This window comes from Chelmon rostratus, chromosome 18 (assembly GCF_017976325.1).
Source record: "Chelmon rostratus isolate fCheRos1 chromosome 18, fCheRos1.pri, whole genome shotgun sequence".
Lineage (NCBI taxonomy): Eukaryota > Metazoa > Chordata > Actinopteri > Chaetodontiformes > Chaetodontidae > Chelmon > Chelmon rostratus.
This window is the reverse complement of record NC_055675.1, coordinates 19,800,618-19,811,640: the sequence shown is the minus strand read 5'-3', so window position 1 is coordinate 19,811,640 and position 11,023 is coordinate 19,800,618. Positions and strand designations below refer to the sequence as shown.

Genomic DNA, 11,023 nt, shown 5'->3' with positions numbered 1-11,023 from the left:
ACTTTTTTTATCTTTATTTATCAGATTTTAAACTGTCCTCGATCCACATGCACAGCACAAACTCAGCTGTAAGTCTAACTTATTATTCTGTCAGTTCCACAAAGTAAAATAACACGGGCAACTGTAAAAATTTACAAAACTTTAGTGATAATCACGTAAAATATAATTATACAACAGCTGAAGGTTGTGAGAACTATTGTTTCAGCAGAAAAATAAGAAACGAAACTAGAACATAGTTTGTTTACATGTAAAGTGATATTATTCCAACTTGTTTTAAAGTATTAATATTAATAATTTAAAGTTTGACAAACACTGTGTTCTACAGACATGAATGAGCATCTGAAATCAGCACTTTCGGATTGTTTCTCTACATTTATCTCTACATGAGATATACATAAAGTTGTTGCTATGAATGGAACATACTCAGTGGATTCAGAGATGACTAGATGGACTCCAGAAGGTTTTAAGCATAAATAGAGCAAATGTAGACACCAGCGTCCAGAGAATAAACAAACAAACACTGAAAAAACTGAACAAAAACTGAAAACGGGAGCTGAGTGAGGAGGCAAAATCAGGTGGGTTTTTTCCTTTTTGCTTTCAGAAGGTGGGAGGAGCAAAAACTTCGATGTGTTCAGGATGTTCTACTGTTTCTTCTTGAGTGTTATCTGCAGGACCAAAGCCATATTTTCACCTCCTCCATCTGCTTTGACTTCTACAGAGTTCTCCCTGCTCCCTTTTTCATGCTCCTCTGCAGTCTTGATGAAGTCAAACTGTTTCCTGCTATGAACAATAAACATTTTATCCAGAATAAGCTAAAGTACTCCGGTGCCAAACGGGCGTCCGCCCTAGCCGCAGTCGGACCGGGTCCAGGACCAAAGTCACAACGACTGACTCTTTTTTCTTACAGATCAAGTGGTGGATTGCAGCGACTTGGTTGTGAAGTTTTTCATTGTTTCTGTGGAGTGAAGAGGACTGACTGTTATTCTCAGAGGAGCTCGCTGACCCTACGTGAATCTTCAGGTTTTCATTTGATTCTGGGGATAAACGTTAGACTGAGTTTCCCAAAAAAAAAAAAAAAAAAAACATGCAGACCTGAGTTCACCTGTTTGTTTCGAGCAAAGCAACAACACTGCCAGCAGTTCAGCAGGAGTTCGCCTCTTTAAAGGCCCAGTCACACCAAATTGGCAAAATTTCAGTTAATTTCAGCTGCGATTAGTGGATTCACTCACAAAGGTGAAGTAAATCAACACACAATTTTTACATCAAGTTCAACTTTGGTGAACGTTGCCCAAATTTGCGCTGTTGGCCAACAGCAAGCAATCTTAACAGAGCCGGAGGGGTCAAAATGGAGGAAGCTGTTGTAGCTTGTTAGCCGTGTTTCACCATCCAGTTTTATTAAAGCTTCTCCATCAGATGAAGTGCTCCACAACAGAGACATGGTTTACACACAGCTAGGAGACAGGAGGGCATCATGCTGTTCATAAACTGTGGACTGAGCTAAGATACAGAGCAACGAGTTTGCTAACTTGCTGTTAGCAAGCTCGTCAGAGAGTTTTAAGTTCCCTCCTCAGTAACTTTTTTATCGAATAAAATAGAGAACAGTTGTGAACAAATGTCAGGCAAAACAGAGAAAATCTCCAAGCAGCTCTGTCTCCTAGAAATCATATTTACATGTGGATAATTTGGAAAAGCTAATCTTCGCTACCTTTTCTGTTAGCATAATGAGGGACCTGTTCATTTCTAGAAAGTAGCAAAAATGTTGATACTGAACCTAAATATTCACTGAAAACATATTTCATTTGTGTTGCAGCAAAATAATGCAATACCTTTTCCGCTTGTAGCATTGTTAGCATTATGTAACTTGTTATTTTGTGGTTCTGTTTAGACTCTCTGTCCTGGTTAATGTCAGCTTGGATTTAATGCAGGAAACGTCTGCAGTGACTTGAGACATGACCTGTTTATTAACATTTAGCCAAAACCACAACCTTAGCCATTATTTTTTACACCACGGCATAACTGGGAAAACAATTGTGTGCTATATAAATGTACTTTCTGGGAGACAGGCTGCCTCAGGTGTGACTGAACAGCGCTAGCCCTGCTAGGCTGGCGGTTAGCTCAGCCGCTAGCAGCAGCTCTGCGAGTACAGCCGCTTCAAGACCAAATGTTTGGCTAAAACAGATTAAATTCACTGCACCACTTTCTGGTGTGACTGGGCCTCAACTCTGATGGAGCTGCCTGACGCTCCAACATGGTTCAAATTCATGAAACTTTATTTAAAGTTCTAAAGTCGATCTCACATGAAGTGCAGCCCAGTAGATATGTTTCATGCTTTAACAATCAACGAGGAATTGTACAACGGCTAACAGGCTGTGACTCACCTGTTTTCGGCCTGTAAGTACAGAATGTGGGATATCACAGTATTTTAATCATTTTCAGTTTGTGCTTTCATTCATCTGATTTGACAGTGAAATGCTGCATTACATCACTTAAAGTGGATAAAGAAATTGAATTCCTTGCTGTTTTTCTGACGGTCAGATACATACTCTAGATGCTTTAGTTTGTCATTGGTGTCACAGTTTGTGCACAATTTGTTGATTTCATGCCAATACATTTTCTAACATGTGACCCCGAGGAAGCTTCGGACATTTCTGCTGCTTTTAGTTAAATAAATAAATATATGATCCAGTGTTTCTCCACCAAATTTGTGTTCCGGGCAGTGTGGAGAAGCATTTATATCTTCATGTTGGGACATAAAATTGATAATATACAGACGATGATTGAACAGTTAACACTTAAAAGAAATTCCAATTAATAGAAATATAAACATTTGTAGACCCTTTTTTGTTTTTTAGGGAGGAGTGGACTCTGACATCCTGGTTATAGCCAGTTTGTTAGTTTTTTGACATTTCTTACACTCAAAGATTCATTAATTAATCAAGAAAGTACTTGACAGGTTACAGGTTAGACTGAGGTCAAACACTCCACAAATGAACACAGGAGATCTGCAAGTCTTTAAAAGTCTTGCAAGGCTTTGCATCAAGTTCTCTGAAAATAACAGCCTAGAGGGCATTTAAAAGTCTGAAGTTATATTCACAATAGTTTCGAATATTAATATGACACATTAGCTATGACACTCATTGACTCATAATGGTGTAGTGTTGATTTTAACAATGTATTAATTTGTTTTAATCCCTCAATTTTTCCATTTCTGCCATTTACCTCCATCCAGATCACATAAACTGATTAATTATATTGCTAGGAATTATTGTTATGTACAGCTGGGAGGTACTGACAAAAATGAGGCATAAATGTAGATAAATTCATGTTAGTAAATAATTGTAGGCCTTATTGTCCCTTCTGTTTTCCAGGTATTAAATTAAATTCTAGTGGTCTTAAAAGTCTTACAGTTAGTATGGTGAACCCTGCAGAAACCCTGTGGCAGCTGTCAGCGATGTGAGATTGAATTAAAAACAATAAATGCCTTATTTTTTATTTTCTTTAATGTATAATCTGTATCTCCCCAGCAGTGATGCATGAAGCTTAGACAAACTGGAAATAATCACTGACATGTTGGGTGTTTTTTTACTTGCTGCAGGGACAAAACACTGGTTCTCATCTTTCTTATGACAGGTAATGAGTGCTCATCTGAGCGCTGCCTTCTGGGAATTGTAGACATAAAAATGCAGCGCAGCTTTAAAGTTCAGGCGCAGCTGAAGGCGGAAGAGGTGGACTTTGATGTGCTGATGTTGCCGGGATGCTGGAGGCTGCAGGACTTTATGAATCTCTTGTCATGTTGTCTTCATGTTGGTGATTGGACGATTGAAAACATCCAGCTGTGTGCTACTTTGCATTCTGTTTAAGAATAATGAAAAAAACAAAACAAAACATGTGCACAGATTGTGGATTTGTGCCAAGAATTTCTCCTCCACGTCCAGCTGTCACATTTACAACTGTTGATTTCAATAAAACACAGTTTTTCAAAGGAAGAGTCTCTGTCTTTGCAGTTTAAAGCATAAATCAGGTTCAGGATGGCCACACACCCCTGCTTTTACTGTTTCACACACATTTAAATTAATATCTTTTCTGTTTGTTTGTTTTTTTTAATATATCTTTTTTGGGATAAATATATGAATAACTTAAGTAAACTTCCTTTATTTTGTTAGTTATCAAATAATGATTGAAGATTTCACTCTGTTTAAATGTTTATCCTAATTGTTTGTCCCCTGTAAAATCAATAAGATATTGCATAATAAAAAAACATAACTATTAGGTAAGACTCAAGAATTTTCCATGCCAATTTATACACAAGGATTCCAGTACCAGTTTAAAAGTGGCAGTGTAATTATATGTTTTAATGTATGTGGACACGAAGAAAAACAAATTATATATATTTTATATTTACAAACAAAAATACTTGATGATTTACAAATACAGGGAGGATTGCACCAAAAACCTTCGCATTGTGCCAGCTGTTACAAGTGTTCATCCCAGTCGCTAGGTGGCGACTGTTTGACATAGATTTACATACTTTGTCCCAGCAGCCAATCAGAGCTGCCGCTCCGGCAGCAACCTGGAAACAGTTGTTATGCCAGCTGAGCTTCACCTGCAGGAGGAAATCAGTTGAATAACGTCCGAATTAAGTGAAGAAAATGAAGCTAGAACTTTTGTTTCAGAGCCTGAAACCTGAACAAATGTAAGATTCAACACTTTCAGTAAATCGGGAACAGAAATATATAATAATGCAGATATTAAATCGATGTTTGTTCTGTCGAAGGACAAATTACCGGGATGTGTTCACTTGTCAGTCAGTTCGGCAGTTTTCGGGCGAAAACCCGTTATTTTCAGCTGTTTCTCTTACCTGACAGTACACGTGACACCTCTAAATGCAGAGTAATAATATGTGGTCTTTAAACTGTTTTTTGAGTCGAAACTCACCGTGACAACGCCTTTAGATAGTAGGCTTAACAATAAAAAGCGCGGCAGCGGGAAAAACGAACACTTCAATTATAAACTCAGTTCCACAATTATTTCGACACTTTGATAAAAAATAAATGAATGAAGATGGATTGGTGTCAGACACATGAAAATATACCAGTTAGAGCTAATAGCGAGATGAGGACGTTACAGGTAGAACCGGTTCACAAACACAGTCCAGTTTGAAGGAATCTGTTAGAGGGTGGGTAAATCCTAATTATTAACCACTGTAGGTCGATAATTTCTTGACAATGTCACAAGGCTCGAGCGATTTAAATGCAAATTAAGAAAGTTATTGCGTTTTGTCTTCTAATACACTACGGAAGTCAGTCTTACTTTTTGCGATTGCAACATTATTATTAACTTTATTGCGCTCTTTTAGAACTACAGTTTATCGGTTGTAAATGTGAAAATGTGCGTTTTTTTTCAAAATTTGAAATGTTGCGTAAACGTTCATTTCAATAGTTTTGTAACATCGGTTTCGTCCAGTTTTGTAACCCCGCACAAACAAAGCCTTTTGAATTTCCCGCAGCGCTTCAGGTGGCACGTGAGCCCGGCTCGTGATCTGATTGGCTTCGTCGCAGCGTCAATTTAAAGAGCCATCACGAGCTGCGTTTCTATTGGTAAGCTGCATTCGAGCGCCAAGATTTCAATAAAAGGACGAGCGAACAACAGAAGCCGCTTCAGTCTCCGCTCTTCGTCTGCGTTAAGCTACTGCTTAGTTAGTTAGTTTAGATTTATTGCTTTTTTACACGTACTTTTAACTTCTTAACTTATCTTTTATTTATCTGTCCGTCTGTACTCAACGTTATCAAAATGCTTTCTGCTCGCTCTCCTCTTTCCGTCAAGAATGAAAACAAACTCAGCGGTCAGATCAGCAACATGTCGCTGGACAAAGAAAACACGGTGAGACATACATACCTGTAAAACTGATGCTTCATGTCTTTTTTACACGTTGGACTTTCATTTTATGTCAAAATTACAGTCTTTAGTTAGAACTCGTGGCCGCCATTTCCTGACCAGCCCGGTCCGATTGAGCCAAATATATCCTGTATTTCGGCGGTCTGTCGATAAAGTAAAACATATTAATTTAATATAGAAACTAGTGTTTGGTCGTTAACGATACCTTGTTATTTATCTTTCAGCCGCCGAGCCTGAACACTACCCGCATCTTGGCGTCTAAAACCGCGCGTAAAATCTTCGACGATCCTGCGGTAAGTGAACCAAATCCTGCTGAAACCTTCAAGATTTACAACGAATGTAGCAGAGAGATAATCTGTAGTCACATTAAAGTTAATGAAGAGGAGTTTGGGTTTATTTTATTTATGTGGCGCCTAAAAAGTCGGTTCCGGCGCCAACGTGGACCATCAGCCGTCTCTCTTCCTATTAATGTTCTCCTGCTACTTTTCTGGGTTTTGTTTGTTAGAGAATAAGTGACATTTGCAGATTTACCAGTGTATTGTGCAGATATTGATGAATTCTAGAATGTTGGCGTTGTCATAGATTGGAAACAGAACATTACACTTGTGTTCATCTGTGACAGTTCATCTGAGATGCTTTAACATTAGTCGTCACATTCTTGACAGTTTCCTCTTTAAACATGAGCAGCACAAAATGTGTTTATCTTTGTAAAATCTGGATCTGCAGGATTCTCCATCTGGCAAAAATCTAGCATGATGCATGGTTAAGTGTTTGTTTTTTTTTTTTACTGTGGCTGAAATTTATACACTTTTTTTGCAATATATGAAGTAGAGCTAAAACTACTGAGTATTGTATTAATTTGTACAAAAACAAAAAACTGGACTAGTTGATCAATGGTTTGGTCTGTAAGAAAATCAGTTTACCAAAGCCTGAGCTGGCATCCCATCCAAAGATGTTAATTTTGTAATGATAGAAATTCTACTTATATCAAACTTAGGAAAGCAGCAAATACTCACACCTGAGAAGCTAAGCCAGTGACTGTTTTGTGATTTTCTTTGGTTCATTGTTTCACCCCCAATTTCAACTTTCCTTTGTTAGTAGAGTCAGACATTAAGTTCCAACCCTCTGCTGGCTCTGACTGCAACATCAAGCCTTTACGGACAGATGAGTTGTAAGACATGTCATGATGTGTGTTTGACAGTCTCCTATTTTGTGTATTTCAGCCCAAAGCTGTGAAGAAGAGCAGCAGTGAGGAGGAGCCGCTGCTGAAGGAAAACCCTCGCCGCTTTGTCATCTTCCCCATCCAGTACCACGACATCTGGCAGATGTACAAAAAGGCAGAGGCCTCTTTCTGGACTGCAGAGGAGGTAGGAGACAGATATTTAATTCAGGGCAGTCAGTCAGTCACTCTGTTGAACAGTCGTCCTACAGTGGTCTCAGAGATGCGTCCTACTATTATTTTACTATTATAAAAGTGTTAAAAGTTTAATATATACTTGGAATATAACACATGCAGATGACGTGACATTAACATCTTGTGTTTGTTCAGGTGGATCTGTCAAAGGACCTGCAGCACTGGGAGTCTCTGAAGGATGAGGAGAGGTACTTCATCTCTCACGTGTTGGCTTTCTTCGCTGCCAGTGACGGCATCGTCAACGAGAATCTGGTGAGGACTGTCTACATGTTGGATTCAACACGTTTAATGGTGTCCATCAGTTTCATCTTTAATCCCAGACCAAGCAAAACATGGCACACGAAAAGGCAGGAAAACAGTCCACTGTACGCCATAAGAGACAGTGAGTAGGATAACATACAAAATCATGCAGAGAAACTAATCATTTTCTCTAAGCAATAATCTAATATAATCATTAATCATACGGCCATAAAACCTCACAGAACACCCAAAAGTACAGATTAAGATATCCTAAAGCACAGAGTAACGTCTGCAAGTGATGGATTTTTGTCCAAAGGCTCAAAAATATTCAGGTTACCATCATGTGAGATGAAGGAAAGCGGTGAATTCTCACATGTGACAATCTGCAGCCAGCACATATTGCCAACGTCAGCAACGATGAATTGAAGAATTTTCTTTTGATTGTTTTTCTTTCTTGGTCTCTGTGTGACCACCAGGTGGAGCGCTTCACCCAGGAAGTGCAGGTGACGGAGGCGAGGTGTTTCTATGGTTTCCAGATTGCCATGGAGAACATCCACTCAGAAATGTACAGCCTCCTCATCGACACCTACATCAGGGAGCCCAAAGAGAGGTGAGACACAGCTCTGTTACTGGACTCTGGAATTGTGTTGGTACTGGGTGCACTGGACTCTGCTGGTCTGTACTGGTGTCTGATGGTGCGTTGAATGCCCCGCAGAGAATACCTCTTCAACGCCATCGAGACTCTGCCGTGTGTGAAGAAGAAGGCCGACTGGGCGCTCAACTGGATCGGCAACAAGAGCGCCAACTACGGTAAACCTGCTCACTGTGAGACCGCATGTTGTTCACGTTCCTGCTCGACCAGGTCTGATATTGATCTTGTATCTGTTATTAATCGGAATTCTGTTGACCCTCCAGGAGAGCGTGTGGTGGCCTTTGCTGCCGTGGAGGGAATCTTCTTCTCTGGTTCCTTCGCTGCTATCTTTTGGCTGAAGAAGAGAGGGCTGATGCCCGGCCTGACCTTCTCCAACGAGCTCATCAGCAGAGACGAGGTAACGATCATACAACAATATCTGACAATCAGATCAATATTAAGCTTCATCTTGTTCGTTTTCAATCAGTTCATCCAGATGATTTTTGATGCAGAGTTTTCACTCAACTTTAAAACTGCTTTTGACAGACATGTGAACGAGTCTGTGTGTTTGTGTGTGTTTCAGGGTCTGCACTGTGACTTCGCCTGTCTGATGTTCAAACACCTGGTGAACAAGCCGTCCACAGAAACCGTCACCAGCATCATCAAGAACGCTGTGGAGATCGAGCAGGTCGGTCAACACAAATGGATGAATGTGAAGCTTCTGAGCATGTTGTTCTGGCTTCTCTCCTTCAGCCAGTTGGTGGCGTCACTGGTTTTAATGCTGTCTTGTTGTTTTTCTGCTCAGGAGTTCCTGACGGAGGCTCTGCCGGTGAAGCTGATCGGGATGAACTGCGAGCTGATGAAGCAGTACATCGAGTTTGTAGCTGACAGACTGATGCTGGAGCTCGGCTTCACAAAGGTAACCACATCCCAATAAATCCACAGCTCCCAGTGGGGCTGGCTGATGGGTGGAATTAGTTTGAACTTTTGCCTAATGTGCAATGTGTCTCCACTGTGAAAGTGAAGCGATGAATGATCAGGTCTGTGATGATGAGAAGCGCAGGGGTACGGACCTCAGCCAGTAATGGGGGCTGAGTGCTGCTGCTGACGCTCTGATTGGAGGACAAGTGGTTCACTGTCAGGCCAACAGCAGCACGAGACAGACGCCTGTCTGAACAGACCATCACTCCCATACGACACCATCATGAAAACTCGAAATCAGTATCTCATTCGATTACTTAGGCTTCCACCTCAACAGCTTTAGCATTGATAGTTGTACTCTGTTAGCTTGACCATGCTAATAAGGTGAAATAAAGTAAAGTCTGTGTATTGACACTTTTACTTTGGCTACATGGAAACATTTGATTGCCATAATTTCCAGTGTAAAAGTCTCAATACCACAGTGTAGAAATATTCCATTACAAATATTCAAAACTTTGTTTAAACAAGAGTACGAAAGTATTAGCATCGAACCACATTTAAAGTATTTAAAGTTAGATTTTTGTCAGTGATAGTTTACCGTACTTATTGACGAATCAGAGCTTTGTTTTTAAGAACAAAGCATTTGGAGAGGGAATGAACTGACCTCTGATCTGTCTTGTGTCTGTAGATCTACCGGGTGGAGAACCCCTTCGACTTCATGGAGAACATCTCTCTGGAGGGAAAGACCAACTTCTTTGAGAAGCGGGTGGGCGAGTACCAGAGGATGGGCGTGATGTCCGGCCCCACAGACAACACATTCAGGCTGGACGCTGACTTCTGAGGACCGAGGTGCGCCGAGTCACACTCAGTCACACATATCAGACTCCATGCTTTGACTCTACACCACCGGAGGACACTGGGTGGAAGTTGATGTCCTGTTAAGAACAGATGGAGCAGAGAGCTTCCGCTGAATCTCTATCTGTGGAAATACTCGGCTGTAGAGAAAGATGGACTTGTGTTTATGTATCTGATTGCTGCGCAGCTGACGGGTAGTTGAAATAACAAATGAGCTTTTCAGCCAATCACAGTACAGACAGTAAGGACACTGCAGCCCACGGATCTGTCCACAAACCAGGCGTATTATCTGGATAACTGCTGAGTAAAATATGGAACTTGGTGAGAGTCACCAGTTAACCAGATGACCTGGTAAAGCTTGGATCAGAACTGCTGGTTTTATGCTTTTTTCCCTTTTTCTTTGTAAACTAACTTTATAGAGTTTGTTGTTTTATTGAATGTGTTACGAGCTAATGTTTTTAGGTTATTTTGTGTGTAATTTGTACAGTTGTTTAGTTTTTTGTAATAAAGTCAAAAGTACTTATGAAAAAGTCTGTTCCATTTCTACATGTCCACTAGGATGAAGTTTGGTTTATCAGCCAGGGCGGCAGCTTTAGAGGTGTTGGACAGCCAGGATAGCTGTTTCCTGTCTTCATGCAAAGATAAGCTAACTGGCTGCTGGCTGTGGCTTCATATGCACTGTACAGACAGACTGGTAGTAGTCTGAACATCAAACTCAGAGGATTCTCCAGACCTTTGAACTGTTCCTGTATGACTTGTGTGTTACTTTAGGGATGGAAATTAGTTCTAATGAGAAACCAAATTTAATCTGCAACTATATTGATGCTTGTTTAATGATTAGCTTTAGGATCCCAAATAATGATGTCAAACTATTTTCACCATGGATCACATCTGTCCATAAAATGTCAGAAAAAGCAGGACAGATGTCCATCATGCTTTCCCAGATTTTTGCTACAAAAAAAAACACTAAATGACAGTTTTAATTTTGTTTATTTCTTCCCTTTTCATTGTAAGCAACAACAGCCATGCATTGTTTTTATTTCATTAGCCAGGGTGTGAAAATGTTA

At 40.2% G+C, this 11,023-nt stretch overlaps 1 protein-coding gene and 1 non-coding gene across 3 annotated transcripts; both read left to right on the top strand.

Moving 5' to 3' along the window:
* The first annotated feature begins 4,610 nt into the window (after positions 1-4,610).
* On the top strand, positions 4,611-10,480 carry LOC121621720 (ribonucleoside-diphosphate reductase subunit M2). 2 transcript variants are annotated; one of them, XM_041958306.1, is made up of 11 exons: positions 4,611-4,693; positions 5,824-5,880; positions 6,120-6,188; positions 7,119-7,262; positions 7,445-7,561; positions 8,026-8,159; positions 8,265-8,359; positions 8,465-8,598; positions 8,764-8,868; positions 8,986-9,099; positions 9,790-10,480. In XM_041958306.1, the coding sequence occupies exons 2-11, from the start codon at positions 5,857-5,859 to the stop codon at positions 9,940-9,942; spliced, it is 1,089 nt and encodes a 362-aa protein (XP_041814240.1). In that variant the 5' UTR covers positions 4,611-4,693; positions 5,824-5,856; the 3' UTR covers positions 9,943-10,480. The 2 variants fall into 2 exon arrangements, with proteins under 2 accessions (XP_041814240.1, XP_041814239.1); XM_041958305.1 differs by lacking the exon at positions 4,611-4,693 and having other exon boundaries at positions 5,624-5,880.
* Positions 9,222-9,360, top strand: LOC121622549. The gene has a single exon (XR_006007737.1). It is a non-coding gene; the product is annotated as a small nucleolar RNA SNORD94 (small nucleolar RNA).
* Positions 10,481-11,023: the final 543 nt, after the last annotated feature.

Excerpts from the sequence above, each read along its gene's own strand:
- LOC121621720 (XM_041958305.1), top strand. The coding sequence starts at position 5,791 with ATGCTTTCTGCTCGCTCTCCTCTTTCCGTCAAGAATGAAAACAAACTC. Across the intron at positions 5,881-6,119 it reads CGCTGGACAAAGAAAACACG|CCGCCGAGCCTGAACACTAC; the intron begins GTGAGACATACA and ends TTTATCTTTCAG. Across the intron at positions 9,100-9,789 it reads TGGAGCTCGGCTTCACAAAG|ATCTACCGGGTGGAGAACCC; the intron begins GTAACCACATCC and ends TTGTGTCTGTAG.